This window comes from Diplotaxodon limnothrissa, linkage group LG5, assembly GCF_057381915.1.
Source record: "Diplotaxodon limnothrissa isolate DT_005_m linkage group LG5, D_limnothrissa_male_GT1.1, whole genome shotgun sequence".
Taxonomy (NCBI): Eukaryota; Metazoa; Chordata; class Actinopteri; order Cichliformes; family Cichlidae; genus Diplotaxodon; species Diplotaxodon limnothrissa.
This window is the reverse complement of record NC_140600.1, coordinates 7,036,850-7,061,498: the sequence shown is the minus strand read 5'-3', so window position 1 is coordinate 7,061,498 and position 24,649 is coordinate 7,036,850. Positions and strand designations below refer to the sequence as shown.

Sequence of the window (24,649 nt, the reverse complement as noted above, 5' to 3'; positions counted from 1 at the left end):
AAAACAAACAAACATCTATATAAAGGCTACAAGCTGTACACGTCATCTGTGTCCTTAATATTCAGTACACATTATATTGAATATGCTAATACAAATGATTGGATAGATGTTAGCTGCCTTTCCAGCTATTCATACTATTAGCTTTTCTTGCTGCTATAACCAAAAAAATAAACGTTTACAGTAAGTGCTACTGTAAATTTAAAAAAAGAGCAAAGTTTCACATCACTGTTGCACCTTATAGGCCCATAACTACTTTGTGTGTGTGTGTGTGTGTGTGTGTGTGTGTGCGCGCGCGCGTGTATGTTTTTTAAGCCACATCAATGGGCTGCACAATGATTTCCAGAGAACAAAGAGCTTATAAACCGTATAAACGAAGGTGTCATTTTCATCCTCCCACAGAGGGCCAGAACAGGGATTTCAGGTTTGGCAACCCCGTGTTCAGAGTCACAGTTAAATAAGAGCAGTCATATGATAACAGCAGGCTCAACAGAGGTTTTGTGAAATGGACAAAGGCATCGATAAAGAGATTAGGACATACTGGGACTGAGAAAAGGCATACAGGTCCAAAGCATTTTGGATCACGACTGGATGAATGCGATCAAGGCCAGAGGTGTGGTCCAGAAAACAGTGAGTTTTGCTCAACTTGGCCAAATTATCAGGGACACCAGCAGTTCAATACGACTAAACTATCTCTGCTGTGAGGAGCCTCGGCATCCCTCTGAAAGTACTTTCAGAAGAATTCAGAAATTGGGAGCGGGTTTCCGAACTCTCTCGCGCGTATCGCGTTAACGATTAGAACACATAAGTGCAACAACGGAAGCTTCATCTGAACCATTTGAACCCTGAAGTTTACCTTTGAGGAAGCAAATCGATTGCAAAAGTAGAAAAAAAAAGATTCTATAATTACAGATGCTCCCATTACTGGTTAGCACTCTACTTCCCACAGCACCTGGCAGCTTGGTAACTGGAGCAGTGGGGCACGCAGTGGTTACAAGAGGAGCCCTTATAAGAATGTCTGCTGCTCTGCATTCTGCCACGCATGAGTGCGCAAAGGCCAGGAAATCCACTTTGAGCTGACTTTTTCCTGAGGTGGCTGCTAGCTCGGTACAATATGAGCAGCTCACAAGGAGCACTGAAGGTAAAACAGAGGGGAGGAAGAGACGGGACAGAAACTTTGAAGTGAAACGGCAGCCAACTCCCGAGATTCTTCTGAAAGTCCAGCTCGTAAAGCACCAAAAGTCCTGAGGAGGCCCGGACCCTCACCGCGCTGCCCAAATCGAAGCTGGGCAAGGGAGGCACGGCAGGTGTGGGTGGGTGGATGCTGGGCAGGGGTCAGGTCAGCTGAGGGTATCACACGGTGGCTCTGATAATCCTGCTGGGCCTGGAGCTGCGGTGGACCTTTGTGTGTTTGGAGAGGTGGTCGCTGCGGGCAAACTTCTTCTCACACAGTGAGCACTCGTAAGGCTTGACGCCCGAGTGAGAGCGGCGGTGACGAGACAGTTCGTCGGAGCGGGAGAACCTGGAGACACAAGAACAGAGGGGTGGTGTTATCCACAGCTTGAAGGAGGTTTAGAGACACACCAGCTAACATATCCATTAATCGGGACATACCAAATCCCTTCCTCCCAATGATGGATAAGATTACACAAATTAATATTGGATTTATTATATGAATCAAATCCATTCTCATGTTTTGCAGTTAAAGATGAAATATTTGTAGAACTTCTGCCAGCAGATCTCCTGTGTGGGAGGTACAGTAAAGGTTCAGGAACTTCTGGGGCCGAGCGTGCTGATTGGTCAAATGTTTTTGTGCTTTTGTAAGTTTTTTTAAAAAAAAAAACCTGCAGGTCATGTTTAGCATTCACAGAATAAAAGTGGGAACTGTGGCATAAAGAGAAGGATTTATCTTGTAATTGCTCACAGTCTGTCATTTAGTCCTGTAACAGAGAGAGTAGAACAGCTAAGAAGTGACTATTATCTTCACTGAGCTTCAAACTTAGATAAGGAGTTAAAACAAGTCTCAGTCCCTTTGGAAGTCCCTGACATCAATCCTCAAAGCTAAAAGGCATTAAAAGTCTTTAATGACACAAACGTAATCACCGTTCCTTATTAAGACTGAATAAGCTGGCAATGGGTAACAGGAGACTGAGAGGCTGAAATCAATATTTAGCAGATAAAAATGAGAAAATGATCATATGAAACAGTTTCCGCACGCTCAGTTACAAATGATTCTTTATTAATATGAAGCACTCCAGTGCGTTAACAGCCCTGGAAAAATCAGATTTTTTTTACCTCAACAATCATTTAAGGCACCACTTCAGCAGCTGAGGAAGGCCTTGTGCAGACACTGTAGCACAGGCTCAAACACCCCTCTCTCTTCATATCAGTGAGACCACCCGGGGAGACCAACGTTTCATGTTTAATAACTACCATCTCAGTCTCATCGGTGATCACCATCACATCTCAGCTCACCTCACAGGTACTTTTCAACCACCTTTGCCCCGCCCTAAAACACACAATATCATAATAATGTATGTATGATCCCTATCTTACAGTTAACTGAACGCCGAATGGTGACCTTACACCTGCGTTCACCATGCGCATGCTTGTTGACGTTTCATGCACATTTGGTACGTTCATCTATTTTGTTGATGTTCTATATTTGTTAACGGTTTTTATCTTCGACAAAATAAGCCAGTGTAAAACTGCTTAAAAGTGCAGCAGAGCAGGCGACATCAGCATGAAGATAAGATCCCGAAGGCTGGGTGAGCATAATCATATCATGAGACACTTTCTGAAGCAACCTGCTGGGTATTAAATACTCAATATCTATTTGATTATTTATGTTATTCATATTATTTTGATGCATTCCAAATTTCAAATAGTTTCATTGTTCATAATAAATTTGTTATATTTTTACTAAACTACATGCAGGTCTTTGCTAGCCTTTTAGATTTTTTCGTCAAGACGTCAAGATGAACATAATATAAAGAATCTAACATCATGCTGTTTTGAAGAATACTTGAATCTCATAAACTCATGAGCTAAACATTTACTAAGGCCACAGATCAAGAGTCATTTTACTGTGGGCTTCGATATAATCGGACTTCATTTTGCAGCCAGAGGTGCTGCCCCCTACTGACTGTTAGAAGGAATGCAGGTTTTAGCCACCTCTATACTGGCTTCACTTCCCAGAACTGGAAGCTTCACACATCTTTTAAGTAAACTGTTTTTACATGAAGGTATTCATATAAAGTTATGCTAATTTATGTGCATAATATTGTCAATTGACAAAATAGCTTTGACAATTGACTGCTGATTACCATCAAACCTTTGGAGCCAAAGGGAAAAAAACACTAGACAAAAAGCACTTCTAGACACAAAGCTTAATGGGCTGTTAACCAGGAAGATGCTTTGTTAAACTCGTAAAGTATAACCGAGATGGAAACTGAAATTCTTTGTTGCTATGAAAGTATTCTGTGGATGCATAACAAACCCTTGTGAATAAAGGAGCAGCTGAAATTGTTTATTCTTCTTCCGTTTCCTCATATTGTAATAAACGTACCGTGGCGTGTTTGTGCAAGGTCTGTTGCTCTAACTAGTCTTGCTGGATCAGGCCATCTGCTTAATCAGTGCCAACAATCAATCATGGGGAAAAACCCCTAAAACCTCATCTTAACTGTTAAACCTGCTACAGTCTGCATCATGTTCCATACCTCCACCCACACTCGGGCCAGCTACACGTGTAGGGTTTCTCTCCTGTGTGACGGCGGAAGTGAGCTTTCAGGTGGCTGCTTTTGGTGTACATCTTCCCACAGCCTGGGTGGGAGCACTTGTGGACCCTTTCAGTAGGTGGCACCCTCGTCATCCGAGGAGCCATTGCTTTTAGCACACCGCCTCCATGGCCCCCGACCCCAGTCAAGCCTGTGATCTCCAGAGTCCTCATAGTGATTGGCAGAGGGGCGATCTTTACATACTTCTGGTCAGTTGGCTTGTTATCACCACTGTTTAGTGATAACAGAGTGGTGTGGGTGGAGGGCACCTGGGGAGCCAGCAGGGTTACATTTTGTCCTGTAGCACCTTGAAGCCCCATGACCACATGGGTGAGCAAAATCCCACTTTGGGCCCCTGCAGGAGAGCCTGCTGGATTCTGGGCCTGGGCCAACGGAAGAGGCTGGAGTTGGAGCACCAAAGGAGCACCCAGGAGCACCGGTGGGGACAAGGTGGGTGGTGAGGGGTTAACTTGGGCACAAGAAGAAGGGTCAGCTGGAATGGGGCTATTTTTCCCGCCTTGAGTGGCATCTGAGCTAGACGTGCATTGGGAGGCATCAGTCTTTGGATCATTGATAGTCTCTGAGGAAGCAACCGGGAGAGCCGAGGCAGGTGGAGGGTCAGCGGAGCTGCATGGTTGAGGGGAGGCCTCCTCCTTTGGAACAACCATCCCATCTTTGACTATTTCCATCTTTTCCCTCAAAAACTCTTCGATGTCCTCCAAGGTTGGGGAAAACGGGGAACAGGGGTGGAACGAGAATTCAGGCAGCTTAGGCTCCTGACTGGCAGCTTCCCCTTCTCCCAATTCTCCCAAGAAAATATGGAGACGCTTTTCTCCATCCTCATCCTCCTCCTCTTCTTCATCTTCCTCATCCTCTCCTGGGCTGGAGCTGTGCAGAACCTCCACTTCCCTGGCTTCTGGGCTGTTGCAGGAGGCCGAACTGCCCCCCTGGCTGCGGTCTCCGTCCCCGAGGTCAAGGGAGAAGAGGCTGCTGCTGTCCCTGAACAGGTCATTTTCCAAACTCAGCATTCTGCTGCTGAGAGACACCATTGATCCTGTCCGAACGCTGCAGATGTAGGGGATGTAGAGGAAACTCGATCCAGAAGAGGAGACACAAAGACCTGCAAAGGCAGCAGTGAGACCAGATTTTATTACCCAGCAGAAAGTAAAAAGGCAGGAGGGCCTGAGGACCTCAATGACTCGATTATTGACTTCAAAATAAATATAGTCGATGCATTTGGCAACAAAAAACATTTTTCTCCTTCAGTTTTTCTCCTTAATATTCAAGTCAAAGTTATATTGTAAACTCTGATTATGTCAGAGGGTTAAAACTAATACTGGAACAGAGAAAAAGAAATGAGCAAATACTCTAATGATGCGCTGAATCACACACATATCTGTATAAACGTACCAGGTGGTCCAATATCGATAATATCTAGAAAAACATATGCAGGGTAGTTGGGGTAATGGCATCATTTAAAATTTCTCTTTTAATACTGGATGTCCATACATATAACAAGTTTTGGCAGATGAGTGCATGGCATCCTCTCAGTCACACTGTTGCAAAACTTTTCATGCATAGCAGCATATTAGGACCCCTGCGGACAGCTGGGTCTAAGCCCCCCCCCGAACCAATACACTGTTGGAGTTTACCGATCTATCTTATTAGCAGTTTTTAGACATATAAGAGTCTTGAAAAATCTCTGTGGTGATATTTTATGACTTTATACTTTTTTAACAAATGTCCTGGGGATGAGCTGAATGATTTGCTGCTGCACGCAAACAAGGTTAAACATGATTGGGTGCTCTCCCGCTGGTAAATGCATACTTTCTGGGCAGTTTATTTCCTGCTTCTGTGAAGAGAAAAGTAAGAATGTATGAGCAGGAGTGTGAGAATTCCTTGGTGGTGCAATGCAGAGTCTACTCCCAGTTAGTGTAAGTCTCTGGTCCTCACTTGGATAAATAAATACTTTGAGCTCTAATATAACGTTAAACAAGTCAGGTACTAAACGTGGACTCTGACAAAGGGCCCGTGCAGCACGCTGCTACAGCATCAGGGCACAACAAATCTGACTGTCATTGTACTTCAGCAAGGTTACCACCTTTCAACTATCCACTCGAGTGAGAACGTGGGAACCCCAGGGGGTGAGGGGTGGGGGTGGGGGGTGTTAGTCATTTGGGTTGAGGCGGCCCTTTAAATAGAGGCGCTGCTGTACATTTACAGTATTACTAAGTATCAATACCAAATTTTCAGACAGTTGATTGCTCATAAAAGCGTTTTATTTACTGAATGAATGCCACACACTGGAAATCCTGTTCCTGTGTGAGGATAACTCATCTAACCACAGCAGCTTATGATACAACTAAAACATTTTTATTGTCACCGGGCTATTTCCTGCCCAGTTATTTTAGTGACTAACAAACATGTCTGTTTATACTGCTTAGAATAATCCATGTAAGGCTACATGTTGCATTTTAGTTATATTTATTTGTTTACAAGCATGCCAATAATAAACCACAATAAACCTGTGGCTCCACTCTGTCGCCTTGGAGATGCACATGTCTGGAGATCCAACAGCTAGAAGCAAAAGGGCGGGCTACCAGGGGTGCCACCAATGGGGGTGCTGGGGGGGCACTGGCCACCCCCTCAAATTTTGCTGGTAGTGGCTTCCCATTACAAGACTGTCCTATGTTGGTAATTCTAATAAACGTGAGCACAAGAGAGAGGACGCCACCCTCTTATTTGATTTTCATATGTACCTATTTTCTAACTAGGCATAGAATTCTTCTCTTTTTTCCCCATATTTTTCAAGTAACCTATGTTTGACAACAGCATAATAAAATTGGAAATCATATTTTTGGTGTGCCACCCCAATATTTTTATGGCGACCCCTATGAAAGAATTCTGGCAGTGTGTCTGCTGTCAAACCAGGGTTCACATGGACTGAGGCCTCTTCTTTAACGCTACACCACAGGTGCCCTGTAACCACAGGCTGGCTTTTATTTTGTGTGCTTTTGCAGCTTTTATTTTTTAAAGTCATTTCCTAAGCTGCAGTGCATTTGACCTCTCACGTCCATCGCAGTGTTGGTGCTGAAACACAGAAAAAGCCTGATGTGAACGCTAAACAGTGTAAGAAACAGCAACCCTGTCTAGAGTTATGCAACAAGTGCTGGGACCCCAAAACGCATCGGGACTCAGATTTAATCCGATGGAGGGTCCCCGGGAGTGCGTTTACATCCCCTCACATGTCCGCAGCCCTTATGTTTAAAGCCAGCGTCCTGATCACAATAACCTCGTGTGCTTATGTAAAGGCTGTTTGTGGGTGCTGTCAGAGGGCACATGTGGCAGCAGGGCCTCGCTGCTCGCGCAGAGCACGGCCGCTTGCGCAGGGTAAACAAGGGCCGCACAGACGCGCCCACAAACACGCCAGGGAGCGCGAGCGTCGGATCACCGAGAGAGAAAAGATGGAAAATCCACGGCGCGACTGCCTGAGAAACGAGCGAGCGCTCCTCCGACAGCATGGCAGTACAACTGTGCCCACTCAGACATCCACGAGCCTCAAGTTCGCCTGGGTCATAAAAACTGCTCTATTTATACTCCTCGGTCTTTCCGGAGGAGTCGAGCGGCGCGATCCCGGCGGCTGCTTCGACCTACCGTGCTTCAGAGCGGGGAGAGTGTTCGCGGAGGTGGCGCAGTCCACGACTCTCCGTGTTTCGCCTTTATTTCTCGTCTCCGTCGTGTTATTGTCGTCGCGCACTCGCGTCCCGTCTTTGCCACGGGTCCATGTTGGCATTTCTTTTCCCAGCGTCACGTGACGGCATCGCTGCACAACTCGGAGGCACGGGTCCCTTTCCGCGCCTTTGATTGGACCAGCGCCGCGGAGGCTCGCCCAAAAAGGAACGCGCTGATTGGCTGCCGCTCAATAAATTCTGACTACCATGTGTTGTTAGAGGGGAAGCTATGCTGTTTTAACAGGATGCACCGTAGCCAGCAGATGTGCGGGGAAGGAGGTGGAAGTGGGGGTGACGGACACACTGATAAGAGGTCAAGATTAACCTGGGCCATCAGAACAACCTGCAGTTACTGCTAGAGATAAAGCTGCCGTGGAAGCACTGCTACCCAGTTGTCTAAGTTCCGTGAAGCGAGAAAATCAGGGAGGCACACAGAGCATCTGTTTATATCAAATAGCACAACATCCACCCATAACATGGATAGATGGATGGAACAAACATGCATGTGGACAGCTGGATGAAACCTGTGCAGGAACCAGAAGAACCTGCAGACTCAACACTCAGAGGCTCCAGCCTACCAGAAGATTCAAATCTTCCAGTTGTGGGGCAACAGTGCTCTGAATCACGTGACCGTGATTTACTCCACCTATGAATCTTTTTAGGTAAACTTGACTATCCCCTTCACACACGTTGGTCCAGAGCAAAAGGAAGAAAGAGCCCGATATTAGAAGTTTCTTTTTAATTTTTCAGTGTTAAAAATAAAACACTATTTAGAAGATTTAGAAGGGTTGTTACCAGTTTGGTAACTAATCCAGTGGAGATGTTGCCTGTGCTTCTGATTTCCAGCCAACCTGAATAACATAGTCGCTAATAGCAACTCGCTATGATTCCTTAAAATCACAGACATGTGTGATGCTTTCACATCTGAGCTCTTGAAGTCCAGGTGTTTATGAGTAAAAAGTGCACGAATTCATCATGAATGTAATGACAGGATACGTGTGACATATGTGCACATTCGAGCAGCTCCAAATTTACCTGAAATCAGGCAGAACTGTCACACTGTCTCATTCAAAAGAGGACAGAAGAGTAAATTGTGCCTATGTGCGCCGTTGGCTCAGCAAGTTATCATCTTAAATGCGAAAGAATAAGAACTTAAAATCCCCACAGAAGGTCTGCTGGCCAGAGGCATTTGGCATAAACAGATATGCAAAAGGTTCAAAGTGCTGCACAAAAATTCACAATCTAGGAAATGAAGCCCCTGATGATCTAAATCTCCTGAGGTAGGACTTCCATTATCCATCATTCACGCCTTCACAGTCGCATCCTTTTCATTTTCATTCTCCATGTTTTTTAAGTCTAACACAAAGTCTGCACATTTATTTTTCCCCTGTCAGGATGTTTTTTTGAACTCAGTCGAATTTGCCATGAAGCTACGAGTGCAGACATGAAACTGGCTAAACTTGGACTTCAGTTTTCAGAAATTCTGCTTTGGCAGAAGTTACTGCACCTTCGTTTACACGGAAATAACATTTTATTACCACCTTATCTATTTTTTTCCTCAAATTTACATAGATTAGTTATTGTTTCATTAAGGAATAAGCAATTAACTCATTACACAATAGATTATTTATGATTACAGGTGATTTAAAAAAAATGTTGTTATATGCAGGATCTCTAGTGATCCAAAGCATGTATCTGGTTAATGAATTAATGTTTTCGTGTTGTGCATTGAAAATTCGAGAGGGCAAAGTTGTAATTGTCACGCCGACCACACCGGGGCGCTGTTATGCTGCTGAAGAAATACACAACGATACAGAAGTGTGCTTACAGGATTAGTTCTCAACAGCATTTTGTCTGATACCGGAGACTTTTGATTACAACAGTGCTGCTGATGAAGATGTACCTGAGTAGTTAGTTTTGTGTCATCCATGAATCTGGTTAATTAAAAGCATCAGAAGAGGAAGAAACTGACACAGATGTGGATTAACCCTTCTTCTAGAATGCAAACTTTTTCTGTGGAGAACTTCCCTGATTTTTAAAATTAATTTCTGTTGCTGTTGTTTTCTGGGACCATTCTTAGTCCAGGTCTCGTTAACTTGCCAATAATGATCACAGCACTCTGAATGACTAAGTCTGTCCAATAAGCATCATTAGAGAAGTAAGGGCCGAGCTGTTAGTCAGATTAACTCTGCTGGTACAAACACAGGTTTTCCAGAACACATTTCCAGTGTGAGAAGTCAGAAGATTTCATAGACGGGCAAGCTGTGGCTGAGCTCATGTGGCTGCAGAAAAGCAATGGCTTGCCAGAGGTCAGTAATGATGCAGCGAAAGAGGAATGCGTTTTCACTTTGCAACCTTGCTCAGGCCTCTTCCAGACACCAAAAACTGACTTGCATTTTTGGCTCAGCAGCACTACATCACTTTCTGTGGCTCAAAAACAGTTTCATTACTGGGGTGTTGATATAAAGGATATTAGAGAAGAGGGATTTCCATCCACTACCAGTGTCCACTGATCACTCAGGTGACCCATTACTTCTTAATATTCAAGTCTGTTAAAATATTCACAGCAGAAGTACACTATGACAGGCCTGTGTTGAACTGGGACTGTGTGTCAAACATAGATTTATATTCTGGTATGTTTTCAGTATTTAAGTTTGTGTGTCTTATGGCCATCATGCAAAAACTACAAGACCTACAGTTTCATGAAACTTGGTGGAACTTCTCCAGTTATAATGAGGATCTGGATCACTTCCCAAGTGGCCTTAGTTTTCTTTTATATTGAGTTCATTTGTCTGCTGTAAGACTGCAATCAACACTTTAAAGATAAATATATCATAAGATACTATTTTCTGTTTTCTTTAACAAAATTATTCATTGATGAAGTCTTTAATTATCAGAAAATAATCTGAAGACCAAATACACATACGCATTTTGAAACACTGACAGTTATTAGTAATATATAATACAATAAACATTATCAATTCAATTTTATTTATATGGAGCCAAATCACAGCTCAAGGTGCTTTATATTGTAAGGTAAAGACCCTACAATAACACAGAAAAGCACAACAATCAGATGGCCCCCTTTGAACAAGCACTTGGCAACGGTGGGAAGGAAAATCTCCTTTTTAACAGCAAGAAACCTCCAGCAGAACCAGAGTCAGTCGTCTACTGCGACTGGTTGGGAGTGAGGGGAGGAAGAGATTAATAATAACATCATAGTTCACGTTTTAAAAGAATTTTAAAGTCAAATGTGTTTGAGCAGTTCAAGCATCTCCTTGTGGAGATGTGAGAGAATCTCGGCACAAAGTGTTGACGTGCTGAGAATGATCTTCATGGTTTGGAGGAACTGATGAAACGCATCCTTCTCACTGCTAGGCAAAACCAAACTTCACACCTTGATTTATACTCCATCAACATGAAAGATAAGATAAGATAAGATAAGATAACCTTTATTAGTCCCACACGTGGGAAATTTGTTTTGTCACAGCAGGAAGTGGACAGTGCAAAAGTTATGAGGCAAAAATTAGAATACAACATGAAAGCTGTAATATTCCACATTATTTTGAGGACATAAAACTTTTATTTAAAAAAAACTCTCAACATATCAAGATCACATTTGTTAATGCATGTACACTGTTAGAAGAATGAACATATAAAAGTTGACCTGCAAGAATACCTTCATGCATTTACACTTCATGCTGTGCAGCTTTTCTGTTGTGCAAAGGGGCCCTCTGGTGGTTTGGAAGGGCTACGGAACTCAGACAGAAGATGAATCTTTACACTAAACGTGACTAAAATGGGAAAATATTAAAGCCAGTAAAACAACACATTTATTCACATGTCATGGCTACATTTCAAAGTAAGACTTTTTAAACCTTCTACCATTCTTTAAACCTATAAGATTCAGAAAACAATTAGGACAACTTAAAAACAAAATCCCCCAAGCGAATTCCCAAATAACCTATAAACTTAGTGCAATTAAGTATCTCAAACAACTCAAACACATGTAAATATAAAAAGAAAAGAAAAATCTCAGTCAGAAGACCCCATCTCTAAATATATCCCAGAAGTATGACACATACAAAACATGTTTTGCGTCAATAACATTTCCAGCTGAGCATTTTTACACGCAGTTGTGTCATTTTCAAAACTATAACCTCCAATGGTGAAGAATTTATATATATATATGGTGATTAGTACAGCTTTTCCAGCACGCCAGTCAAACACGTGGTGAACTGGGGAATCTGGGCTGCCTCCTGATTAATTGACAACAAATTACATGTCATGTCTACTTCAATAAATTAGGGCCTTATGGCTGAATACAAGATAATGACATGAATAAATACAAGGTACTGGCTCATTGTCCCTTTTAAAGGAATCCTTCAGCTGCACAATTTCCAGACAACTTTGATGAGAAAGATGACATCAGTGCAATATTTCAGCCTCCCTGGTTATACTGGATGCACACGTGGACTCAGAGTAGATAAGACTGCACAGATGTATTGTAAACTCAAGCTCAAGTCAATATTGATCTGTCCACACCCTCTTCTACAACTGAAGGACAGGGAGTGGAGAGTTCATTTTACCATAATATCTCAGCCCATCATGCGTAAGACTACAACCACTACGGCCGCAAACGGCTGGAACACACGGCTCAGAAGGAAGGTATTTTAAACATGCTTTCTAATCACTGGGTAATTAGGTTACATGCTAGCTGTAAATGAATCTCCATAGCAGCCAAGCTGAGCATATGGATGAGGAGACTGCAGCAGAATGCACCACACAAGGAGTGTCAAGGCTCCAGTGTTGTTTCTTAGCAACAGCACACGGCAGGATATCATTCCCTGTCGTTCCTTATCCAAGAATACAAAAAACAAAGTTATTTGATACAGTCTATTCTGTGTGCTGTGTCATTTCACTCACAATAAGAGTGACGGAAACACAGCATTCATGGACCTTATTGTATTAAAAAGACACTACATTTGGCATGTGGTATGATCTTAAAGTGGCAGCATGATTCTTCTGTGACTGCTTTATATCCTTGAATATCTATAAAAACCTGAAGAATGCTCTGTGTTCCCCCACACGAGAACACTCAGGATCCACTGTTTCCAGCACATGACTCTTGCGTCGGCTGATGTTCCTGATGGAGACTCGATCAACACTGGAGGTCAGCGTGGCTGTAGACAACTCTTCTGGCAAAGAGCAAAGCCAGCAGGCTGAAGCAGCAGGCGCAGGCCATGTACGCCCTCACGCTGTTAGTCAGCTGCACTATGGAACCGAGACACATGGCTGGCAGCAACTGCAGGTAAGCAGATGAAAAGAGCAGCATTTTAAATGCATGACCACAATTTAAAAAGCAGTCCTCTTGAGTTGTAAAATAGCCCATCTTCATCTCTCTGTTAACCGCAAAATTGTCTTAATTGCTTGACCTGATTAAACTGTCTAAAAGTATTTGCAGAGACATTATCAAAGAGAGGTACGGTATTCAGAGAATCCTGAATTCAAATCTATGGGAGGATTCTGCAGCAGCAAAGATGATGGTAAAAGTTTAACTTCCAGGGGGAAAGAAAGTTAAAAAAAAAACAAAAACCTTTTCACTTTTTAAAATCAGGTTTTACGTCCCGTGGAGCATTGAAGCATTGAAATGAAAGTTAAGATAATCTTTCAGCATGACTTCCAAAATAAGTGCCCAGGTGTCAGGGCTCTGTGATCCAGCATTTTGAGTTTGTTTTGTATTTTTGACTTCTTATGAGGTATTAGAGAAATGTTAAGTTCTAGTGTTTATAAAGTAGTTAGGTTTTAGTCTAGTTAATGTTATCACCCATGCTTCCTTTTTTAGGTGTCATTTCCTGTTCCTTCCTATGAAGGGCGGGTAGACCGGTAGTGAAATTGGACGGTCTAGCCTTCAGTTTTGCGTCACCGCTGTCTCGGTGGAGTTTAATAAACTATGGAAAGACTGCGGGGGCTGGCTGGGCTGCGCAATGAATCCTGGGATAGGTTGGGCCACGAAGGACACACCCGACCCATCCTTCAAATTCGGGAAAAAGGAGGACGCATTTGTCGGCTGCATTCGGAGGAGTCTGCGAATTTGGACAGCATTCATCGCATCGCTGTGACGTAATCAGCCTACAAATGCGGCCTCAGGAGGATGCAGCCCATGAATTTGGACACCCCCATTGTAAAACTTTTAGTTATGTCCGTGCCCTCGTATGCCCTTGTGTTTCATGTCTGCATGTTCCATGTCCTATTGTCAAGCTCGTGTTGTCACAGTCTACGTCTCATCATGCTTCCTGTTTTATTTTGACAGTCTCTTGTTCCGTGTTCAGTGTGTTTGGTTTTGCTTCCCCTGTGGCGTCGTATTCATTTGTGTCAGCTGTGTTCCCCAGGCGTTTCCACTTCCCTCATTATGCTTCTGTGTATTTGAGTCCTCTGTCTCCCTTTGTTCATTGCTGGGTTGTCTGTTCATCTAACCTCATGCTACATGGATGTTTCTCTAGTCTTAGTTATCTCAGGTTCTGGTCATGTTCATGTTAGATTTATGATTATCGTTAGAATTCCATGTCCTGCGTTAGTTTTTCCCAGTTTTCTCAGTTTATCATTTAGTTTCTCACCCCTGCGCTTTTGTTTTGTGGTAGTTATCAGCCTAAATGAACGGCTCGCTTTTTGTTAAACTTTAGTCCTGTCCCTTGTGTATCTACTTTCGGGTCCACTCCTCAAACACACCAGCCATCTGGCAGCAGTGATGAGAATAACAGCGTTACAAGTAGCGGCGTTACTAACGGCGTTTCTTTTTGTCTATGTAAGCAATCTGCGCGCTACCGTGGACGGCAATCACTTTCTTGTAGACGATCACTTTGTGGCACAACACCAGAAGCAAAGGGGGCAAAACAATTGCATGAGTGCTGCTGTTTGACTGAGGAAGAATAAAGTAGTCGTGGTAAGCCAATCACATGACCACTTCAAGATGACAAAGCAACAAGGTGATATATACCAGTTTTTAAATTGTGTTGATAGGCCACGTAAAACCAGAGACATGATAAACAATATACACTGCATTTTTTCCTCAATAGTTTTGTCACGTTTACTTTCTAAGGACAGCGCAGCGAGCACTCTCTGCTTATGAGCAAAAAATAAAAAAACAAAACAAAAAACAGCCCGTTCGTGTTGGTGGAAAAATGCACCATGTTGACCAATCAAAAAATAATATGGCAACATGACATTTGGATGTTTAGGAAGAGGGGGAAGTTTTAAGAGTGATGGAGAGAGAGAGAGAGACAGCAGAAAAAGAGAGAGAGCGAGTTTTAAGATGTGAGGGATTTGTGACGTTTAACGTGTTTGGAGTGTGTAGTTAATGTGTTGTCTTGTGTAGTTAGTGTGTGAGTGTTGTGGATAGTTTTGTGTTGTGTGTCAGAACAATGAGGCGACTGCTGTCTCCAGGTGAAAAACAGGAGGAGTGAGAGGAGCACCTGCTGTCAGGCCTGCAGGTATCAGGCTGTGATGTTCTCCTTTATAGTGGACAGAAATATTTGGAGTGGCACAAATAATTTGTGTGGCATCTTATTGAATGCAGAACAGCTGATTGTTCTGTAAATAGTTTGAAATGGTTATTAAAAAAGGGTAAAAGGCTTCAAATAACTTTGTTGTTTACAAAACTTGTGCATATGATTTTAAAATTGACAATTTATATTTGCATTTAAAGTTATGAAATATGATTCAATAAACATGTTTGTGGTTGTAACAGTAAAAAAATCACTTTTTCTACTCTGACTTTATGTTTTTTGTCTGATTTTAGATCAATTGTGGTAATACAGTCAAAATGAAAACATAACTGTAAATTCACACACATGAGGTTGTGCTGAAAACAATGATACCAAACAAGCAAAGTAAAGAGTTTTTAAAGGTGAAATGTAGAGGAAACATCAAAAGTAGTTAGAAATGGCCAATTATACCCTGGACCCCAGAGGGTTAAACATTTTTTTAAGAAACACAATAGTTACTTTTCAAGTAATTAATTACTTTTAGAATCTTGTAACTCAGTTACTAGCTCAGTTACTTTTTTGAAGAAATAACTAGTAACTATAATTAATTACTTTTTCAAAGTAACTTGCCCAACACTGTCCGGCAGTGACACCAGGAGTATTTCAAGAAGCCAACCAAGCGGCGAGATTTGGTATAATTTAACTTGATTAACTCCAACTGATTAACTTAACTGATCAATAAATGCAATTAGCTGTTCAAAGAAGATCTGAATATACTTTATATCGCATGAAATGAGATCAGGTACACCACCAATTAATTCGGCTCCAATTGCCCACCCATACCTGGGAGAGAAGGTACGCGCCTTCCAGTATTGCCATGTCAAAGCCCATCCCTCTGTTTGAGACTTGTGTGGAGTCTGCTTCAGCTCTATCACCTCCAGCCACCAAAAGTGATAGATGTGGCGACTCAACAGAGGGCTCTGCCACAGGAGGTATCAGCCCCACAGCTTGGTGCTTAGCAGGTGGACCACATGAGGGAACAGGCTTAGCAAGTGTTGGGTCATTACTTTCAGTCCGCTCAAGAGGTCTGGGTCTGGATGACTTGAAGAAAATCTTAAAGAGAAAAAGTTACCAATTACATTCACTGTCATCACTAAACAATATCATCTGATGTAAGGGGGACTTGCTATGTTTCGTGATTTTACTTGGTATATGTATGTGTCTACTAATCAGAGCATAAGTCATTTAATAGTCTGAATATCAAAGTAAACTTGAGCAAGATACTAAAGCCTGGGTTGCCCCTGATGCATCCATCAGAGTAGTGTGTGTGTGACTGTTAGATTACCAGCACTTAGGCACAGGAAATGGTGCTTGTATGAATGCATGTGAAAATGGGTGAATGGGGCTAGTAGTAAGACAGCACTTTGAGTAGAAAACCACTATATAAATACTAGTCCATTTACCATTCTAGCAATGTCCAGCCTGCTAGATTTAATGACTGAATAATTGACCAGACTGAACAGTGTGATTAAAGGCTGCGAAAACCAATCAACAGCTGAAGGTGGGTTGCTGAGGACCGATTGCTGGCTCCAATTTGAAGCTATAAAAAAGAAAATGCTTTAAAATAGTTTTTGATGTGTCTCTTCCTTTGTAATAATTTGGAAAACAATTATTTATAATTGTATATTAATTGCAATTAAATAAATAATATAAATTATGGTGATTAGCCAGTTGTGATTTACATCCAGTAGTAACAGAAAGTTGGTGGTGAGGAATCGTTAACAGCAGGCAGGTAGCTTGTCTCATGCTAACTGTTAGCTGCTAACTTGACTTGTCTTGTGGTTTCTTAGTTGTTGTAACAATGGTAATTATGCCCCAAAGATGCCTGACCCCAAAAAGGTCAGGCATATACACCCATCAAGTGCTGAAGCAGCATCCACAACAAGTTCCTGTGATGCCATGCTATACAGTAAAAAGACAATACACCCTCTGTCAGTTCTACCGTTTAAGATTTAAAAGGATGCATTTTCTTTTCACCATGACTGTAAGTGGTTTAATTCTCAAAGGAAAATGCATGCAATGGTAAATTTAACAGAGCTGTTACGAGCTAAATGTAAGCTTTAATTATAAATGGCAGCCAAGCACCGAATGTAAAATTCTGGATCAGTGCTGATGTTAAAAAGAACAACCTGACTGAGAGCAGATATTCATATTCTTTCTTTTGATTTTGTTGCTTCTTATTTCCAACAGATAAATATTAATAGATTTTTTGTATCCTTTTCCTCACAAACACTGGACTTCCTGAATATTCATTCTTCATTCTTGCAGATTTCCCACTATATCAAACACAAGGCTGCACACTGTGTAAGTAAGAACTAACCTTTCTGTCTGAGTGATAGAGACACAGCAGTGTGTATGGCAGCACCTGCAGGACACAGAGCGTGTACCCCGTCACAGCAGCCATGACAGTGACCATCATCACACTGTCTGTGACACTCATGACGGTGGTGGCCAACAGCAGAAGAGCCACCCCACTAGTGTATACCACTTTGGCTCCCAGCAGAGCCACCCAGCGGTCCATTAGCGTAGAGCACAGCACCGACACTGCACACTGCAGGAAGAGAGCCAGACTGGCCATGCGCACACCTGGACAAGAATCAAGTGGTTTTAATGCAAAACATAATCTCACTGACTGACTTCAACGGTTGGAAGAACTTACCCTACCTTCATCATAGTGTTTCCTTTCCTGTGATTCTGGATCTGCACCCGGCACTCCCTGGTACAATCCCTCCCCCATAAAGTCAGCGAAGAAGAGCATGACACTCATCAGTGCCATCCAACTACACACCTCTGCCACAAAAAGTCTCCATATGACCTGTGGCACATGTGTGCACACCGCATACAAATGATGCAGCATTGAAAGACCCTCTGATGCACGTCGACACAGCACATCACGTAAACAACGAGGCCGAAGTAGGAAGGGGAACGGGCAGCATCTGCTCCCCAAACTTTTTAAAGGGGGATGAACAAGAATCTTCCTCTCTCCTCTGACTCCTGCTTCCTCCTTGATGCAGGTTGTGGAGAGGAGGCAGCCAAAAAATAGGAGGGTGAGCAGGGTGTAAACAAAGGCCTCTTGCCCTCCCAAATATACTGCTATGGGCACCTGGCTCCAGTCCACGGAAGGAAGCAAAAACCTGGAAAAAATACATTTTAAATGTTGAAATATTAGGTCTTTTAGGCCTGTTCACTTACTTGGATGCTGTGACTGTATTGTGCCTGTTGGAGAATTTTTTTAAATCTTACTATTAATACAGCTGTACCATAGGTACAACAGCTAATATAATGATGTGTCTTTGTCCTGTCTTTCTCCCCTCACCCCCAACCGGTTGCAGCAGATGGCTGCCCGTCCCTGAATCTGCTTCTGCTGGAGGTTTCTTCCTGTTAAAAGGGAGTTTTTCCTTTCCACTTTCTCGCCAAAGTGCTCACTTATCGGGTTCATCTGAATTTTAGGGTTTTCTCTGTATTATGGTAGGGTCTTACCTTACAATATAAAGCACCTTGAGGTAACTTGGCACTGTATAAATATAACTGAACTGAAATGAAGTATGAGACACAACCAGTTAGGAAGAAAAGATAATAAGTGGCTTACCCCAAGCATCCCCCCAGGCTTGTCATCAGGGAATTAACTGAGAATGCTTTTCGGTTTTCTTCCTCCCCGGGGAACAGATCTGACAGCAGGGCAAGCAGTAGGGTGAGACAGGCCTGAGGAGAAACCTGAGAGTTAGCTGATACATGTAATTATGATACTCAACCAAAGACTTATTCTTTCAGAAATAAAAAATAATAATACAAGTGTTTAATTGCCAAAGTTATTAAGTGAACCAGGAAGGTCTAGATTTGATTTTAGGGGTACAAAAACTCACTCATAACTACATTAACTACAAATTTAGCCTCGGGACAGAGAATCTCATACAGTAAATTGATTAATTTAGCAATAAAATATTCTATCTTCTATATCTTCTTCTGACTGTACTGTATTTGCTGGATGACGTAGATTAGGTGTGTGTTCATGTGAATGTGTTATTGTACATGTTTGTGTGCCTACGTGTATGTGATGGCTGGAATGAAGAAAAACGATTTCAGCATTCTGAAATACTCGTTTTTTTTGTGCAGTTGAAAACAGACATTCTGAGGCTACGTCCACATGTACCCGGGTATTTTTGAAAACGCAGATTTTTCTATGCGTTTGCACCTTCCGTCCACACGTAAACGGCGTTTTCGGTCACTGAAAACGGAGATTTTTAAAAACTCCGGCCAGGGTGGATATTTCTGAAAACTCCGTTTTTGCATTTACGTGTGGACGAGAAAAACGGAGAAAACGCAGCGTCAAAGGTGTGCGCCTTTTTTGACGTCACACTGTGCGCCACGTTATTGTTTCGGTGAAATGAATTTCTACAATACTGTTACTGTTAACTGTACTCTCTGCAGTGTTTAAATGCTTACATATACACACAGTTACTGTCCCTCCACACATAAGACTCGGTTCTGCTTCTATGCCCCAGCCTTGTTTACTATTTCCCACCGAGGCTTCTAGACTTCTGATTGGCCAACATTTCTGCACGGTCAGTGTTGGGAAGGTTACTTTTAAAATGTATTCCATTACAGAATACAGAATACATGCCCCAAAATGTATTCTGTAACGTATTCCGTTACGTTACTCAATGACAGTAACGTATTCTGCATACTTTGGATTACTTAATATATTATCATGCTTTTTACAACAACGTGAATGTACTATTGCTGTGTGATTTATTACTATTACTGAAGGTCCGCGACTCCGAACTGTAGTAAAGGGACCTCTGACTAATACGGCGGGGTCCCTGTTGGCTCGTAGCCGAAAAATAGCTTTACTTTGTTGTGTGGGTCAACTCTGCTTGCCAGAGACAGAGAGAGGCGTTGAAAGACTGCTCCAACGGAACTTGTTAATTTCGGAGGAAAACACGAACACGGTGTACAGTCGAGTCTTAATAGCTTACTTACAACTGGGCTCGTCAGGCACTCTTCTTGGCTGCAGTGGTTATTATTATATTTACATGCTTCCAGCTCCGGTTTTTCCTCGATGACAACTCGTACCTTTCCACTTCCCTTTTTCTCCCTCCTGGCGCTCACAGACACATAACGTGTATGGCAGTCCATTCTCCCTGCAACACGGACTACACTGCCCATGATGCTACATTCTTTAGAGCTATGCTTGTAGCATTCTGCCTGTTAACTTAGCACAACAACAACAACAACAACGAAATGGCGCTCTCTCACCCAGGAAACACACAGTCGCAGAGAGAGAGAGAGAGCGTCGCCTTGTAACCATGGCAACCGTAACGCTGGCGCCTGGAACAACAGAACGTAGCTGTCAAACAAAACCCAAACAGTCCTGACCCGCGACAAATTGAAACAGGAAAGTACCGCAGTGTAATCCATTTATTTCAACAAAGTAACTGTATTCTGAATACCACCTTTTTAAACGGTAACTGTAACGGAATACAGTTACTCATTTTTTGTATTTTAAATACGTAACGGCGGTACATGTATTCCGTTACTCCCCAACACTGTGCACGGTTAGGAATCTAGCGCCACCTGCTGCTTTGGCATGTTCCTAGCAGCGTTTTCCTTCATTTCTATGTTTACGTGTGGACGGGATTATTTTTTAAAACGAAAACAGAAAATCTCCATTTTCAAAAATACCCGTGTACGTGTGGACGTAGCCTCAGGGTGCAGATATTAATAATGTCCAGCCTAACAGCCCCAGGTTAGTGGCTCAGAGTTTTACTGCTCCATGAGCATTTTTATTGGCCTGTGGGAAAAAGCTAGTATTTTCTTTTTTAAAAAAATACTAATATAATTTTATGAATATATTTCATGTTATTTCACTTTAAATCTGAAAAACAATGTTATGAAAGTGTTGAAATAAATGGTAAATGGTAAATGGCCTGTATTTATATAGCGCTTTACTAGTCCCTAAGGACCCCAAAGCGCTTTACATATCCAGTCATCCATCCACCCATTCATGCACTGGTGATGGCAAGCTACATTGTAGCCACAGCCACCCTGGGGCGCACTGAAATAGTGTATGATCTAGTACCCATGCCCCACTTTAGATTCGCCCCTGCTTGCTGCAGGTATCAAAGGATGGCTGCTGCCAACCTTCAGCATGCTGCCTGATTTAAACATGGTTTAAGTTAACCTCTTAAGCCCCAACGCCCCCTGATACTGAGGCAAAAGGCAGGAGATCAGGTAGGCTTGGGGCTTAAGATATTACAACATATTTTATTACAACAGCTGTAGCTTCCCTTTTCAGTGTAAAACAAACAGCGGTGGATTGAGCAGCTACAAAGTTTACTTTTCTTCACGTCAGTGCTTGTTAAACAGGTTCTGAAGGACTGCCGCTAGCTTTTTCCCAGTAAAGGTTTTAATGGTGATTACAGGAACAAGCACTGCTGCTTTAAACAATATAAAAACATTTTCTTTCTCTACCCCTTAGCTCACTGACTTGCTAATGGCTCCACCTCTTTGCTCTTCGTGGGGTGAGTGTGTAAACAGACTCCAGATCCACGAAGCATCAAAGCAAAGAACTGATGTCAAGGATTTTTAAAAAAAGGACACGAGACTGTGCTCTATCCATGTTGGTTACCACTGGACCCCTGGAAGAGATCCCTGTTAATCCCTCATCTAGTTCCCAAGAAGCACGAGAATAAGAATTAATAGTATAACTGAGTATATAATTTTTATTTTTGTACAACTTTACTTGTAAAGTTTACTCACCTGTGCGCAGAACTCGACAAGGCACACAGCTGCAGCCTGCATGCCGGCTTGCACCCAGTGAGGGTGCTGTGGTGAAATCAGTAGAGTCAGCCGCCTGGCTTGGGGAATTATTTGCAGGCCTAGCAAAACTCCCAGGCTCAGGATCCAGATAAAGGGCGTGCGTCGACCGAAGCGCCCTCTCCAAGAATCACTAGCTGAGCCGATCATGGGTATAAAGATCAAGCCCAAAACTGGAGTCACAGCTGGTAAAAAGAAAGACCCTGTTAACCTTCTTAGTGGTCTTTAAAGCTCAATCATTTACCAGGGAAGTATCAGATGGGATCTAGTCATTATTTTTTATGGTATAATGCACTTAAACTTCTGTTGTAGTCGTACTTTATCTGCACTGACGACATTACAGTTACCAACAGTCTGGGAAAGGTTTACAGCCCGCCCAGTGACAGTTAGCTAGCAAGAAAGACATTATTTACATTTTTCCGCTTAACTTAGGACTTAGGTGTATCCATTTGTTAGCTTAATAAATATTAGCTTTCTGCTATCTTGCTAATGAATAGCCACAGTACTCGGGGTTCTCCAGTGTTATTGCTTTTCTTGTTTTTGATCAAACTGCATTCTGTCAGTTTTAAAACCAGAGACGACCATTATTATCAGGCAACCAATATGGCAGCTGTGAAAAACCTCAATGTAAGGCTTAAAAACAAGACTTGACAAAGCAACAAGTGATGTCACAGTTGCTACGCCCATCTTTGATTCTGTCCATGGATCAAAGTCGTTATTGAAACTAAGCTACCTAAGATCCGCTAGTTTTAAAAACATATGAAAACTATTGATAATGAAAAATCATTATATAATGACAAATCTAAATGAAGCTATTTGAATACATTTCCTAGTTAGTAGTTGTAGACATGCACTGTCAGCACTGGTGCTTCAAACTACAAACAGATGTTTCAAACACACAAACGGAACATCTATAAAATTGTAATGCTCATGTGATTTTTTTCCCCCTCCACTTACCAAGCATCATAGTCATGTAGCGTTCCTCCATGCCGGCCTGTAGCAGTAGAGGTGGGATGTAGACAGTCCCGGCAGCCATGCACACCTCCAGGCCACATGATAAAGTGTTCACCAGCAACAACTTCCACATCTGACACTGAAACCACTTTTTCACAACCATCTTGGCTCTTCAATTTTTTATTTAGAGACTTATTTGAATGTACAAATGTCTTTAGTCCTGATATGAAATATTAAGTTAATGTAAAGACAACTATTAAACAAAAGGGTTTCCCAGAGGGGTTTTGGCTGGTCATCAGTTTTGGACAGCTTCCTTGTCATGATGTGCTTTGTGAATGAAGCGGTCATCAGAGAACAGCAAAGACAACTTTCTTAAGTTTCCTTTTTATTTGAGGTTCCATTAGCGCCCCAGCAGAGGCCGGCATCTTCACCTGCCAGTGTGGTGTCTTCCTGCATAATTCAAAGAAAGCACAGCAAAGCCTGAAAAAATCGTTGTAAAATCTGGAAAAAGATTACCTTCTATATCTAAATGTGAAATGGGGAAAAGTCATTTTGTTCAATCTATTAGCAAAACCTCAACTCCCATTTTAGCCATTCACCAACTCACATCAATCTACTGAGTCATTTTCTGTTGGGCAGACCATCACTGTGAACTAAAACTAAACTTAGAATTAAAGAAACACTGAAGAAAAAGTACATAAAAACTAGACTTTTGAACAAGATGGAAACTGACTGAAACAATACTGTGCATCAAGGTATTTATAGATAACTAAAAACTAAAACTACACGTGAAAAACTTTTTAGTTAACTAAAATAAAAAAAAATAGACTTAAAAAAACCTCTAACTCTAAAAACTAATAGGAACAATTTCGTGAATTTCGAAAACGGAGTAAAATAAAAACATGGAGGTGACATGCTTAGTTTTACTACCTGTATGTATCTGTATGTTAAAAAATGTAATACAACTTGTTTTTTTCTGTCACGCACATTAATAAAGGATATTTGTCATTTTAATGAGAAATCTTGTGCTTAGTGGCAATTAAAATCATTTTAACTGGTTCAGTATTTATTCCTGATAGATCTTTCTGACTTCCTTTCATTTTTTAGGAAGTATCATCACTGCTTAGAAATCTATAAACATTGCCATAAATGTGGTTTCAGTGTGTTTCTTGCTGTCTAGTGTCATTTACACTATTGTCTATAGATTTCAGTGAAGGTGTAAACATGACTGTAAAATCATCTGGTTTTGAGGACTTTTGAGGCTATAGTCTGAGCTCGTCCTATCCATAAGTGACATGTCCCTTCCCACACACCTTAGAAGCGCTTTGTTGTTTCTTAGGAAAATGAATAGTACCTTTAGGCGTTAGACGTAGAGAGGTATAGAATGTAAGGTGTGTCAGGGATATAGATGATTATTATGGTTTTAAGTGTTGCTATAAGTACACCTTATGGCTCTTTGAATTCTCACAATGTTAAAAATCCTGAGAATGAACGACAAAGAAAACTGCATAATTTGTTAATATGTAACAGTCTGTTTCTTTGTGGTATGTATGCCTCCTGCTTACTGTAAGCTATTGCACATAATTCATTCATTTCCTAATGATTTCATCTGGCACACTGTGTGCGTGCATGTGTGTTATTCACTCACTTGTTAAACCAGAAGCTCCTCTTTCTCTGAGACACACTCTAAAAAATAAAATAAAATAAATAAATAAAAAATAAAACATTAAGCAATAAACCACTAGCATTTTTATTTCCACTTGCCTCATCAAAGTCCTTTGATCTCTCTTCGAGCAGCAAAAGTTGTTTGAAAAGTCAGCAGTGGCTACTG

At 41.8% G+C, this 24,649-nt stretch overlaps 2 protein-coding genes across 2 annotated transcripts; both read right to left on the bottom strand.

The window, feature by feature from the left end:
- Window positions 1–953: 953 nt before the first annotated feature.
- LOC146631510 (uncharacterized) lies at window positions 954–7,566 on the bottom strand. Its single transcript, XM_085353721.1, has 3 exons — window positions 7,428–7,566; window positions 3,717–4,893; window positions 954–1,519 (listed from the first exon to the last, which is right to left on the bottom strand). The coding sequence occupies exons 1-3, from the start codon at window positions 7,564–7,566 to the stop codon at window positions 1,351–1,353; spliced, it is 1,485 nt and encodes a 494-aa protein (XP_085209847.1). The 3' UTR covers window positions 954–1,350.
- A 5,099-nt stretch (window positions 7,567–12,665) lies between these two features.
- slc45a3 (solute carrier family 45 member 3) lies at window positions 12,666–22,981 on the bottom strand. Its single transcript, XM_085353720.1, has 7 exons — window positions 22,822–22,981; window positions 21,808–22,049; window positions 18,638–18,750; window positions 17,713–18,182; window positions 17,369–17,634; window positions 15,832–16,101; window positions 12,666–12,809 (listed from the first exon to the last, which is right to left on the bottom strand). Exons 1-7 carry the CDS (start codon window positions 22,979–22,981, stop codon window positions 12,666–12,668), a joined length of 1,665 nt encoding a protein of 554 aa, XP_085209846.1.
- Window positions 22,982–24,649: the final 1,668 nt, after the last annotated feature.

Bases quoted from the DNA above. Each gene is read 5' to 3' on its own strand.
- LOC146631510 (XM_085353721.1), bottom strand. From the start codon at position 7,566: ATGCCAACATGGACCCGTGGCAAAGACGGGACGCGAGTGCGCGACGAC. The intron at 4,894-7,427 runs GTAGGTCGAAGC...CTGCCTTTGCAG, and splicing joins TCTCCCCGCTCTGAAGCACG to GTCTTTGTGTCTCCTCTTCT. The intron at 1,520-3,716 runs GTATGGAACATG...TTGTGTCTCCAG, and splicing joins TGGCCCGAGTGTGGGTGGAG to GTTCTCCCGCTCCGACGAAC.
- slc45a3 (XM_085353720.1), bottom strand. From the start codon at position 22,981: ATGGTTGTGAAAAAGTGGTTTCAGTGTCAGATGTGGAAGTTGTTGCTG. The intron at 22,050-22,821 runs GTAAGTGGAGGG...TCTTTTTACCAG, and splicing joins CTACATGACTATGATGCTTG to CTGTGACTCCAGTTTTGGGC. The intron at 12,810-15,831 runs GTATGGGTGGGC...GCTTACCTGCAG, and splicing joins GCGCGTACCTTCTCTCCCAG to TTGCTGCCAGCCATGTGTCT.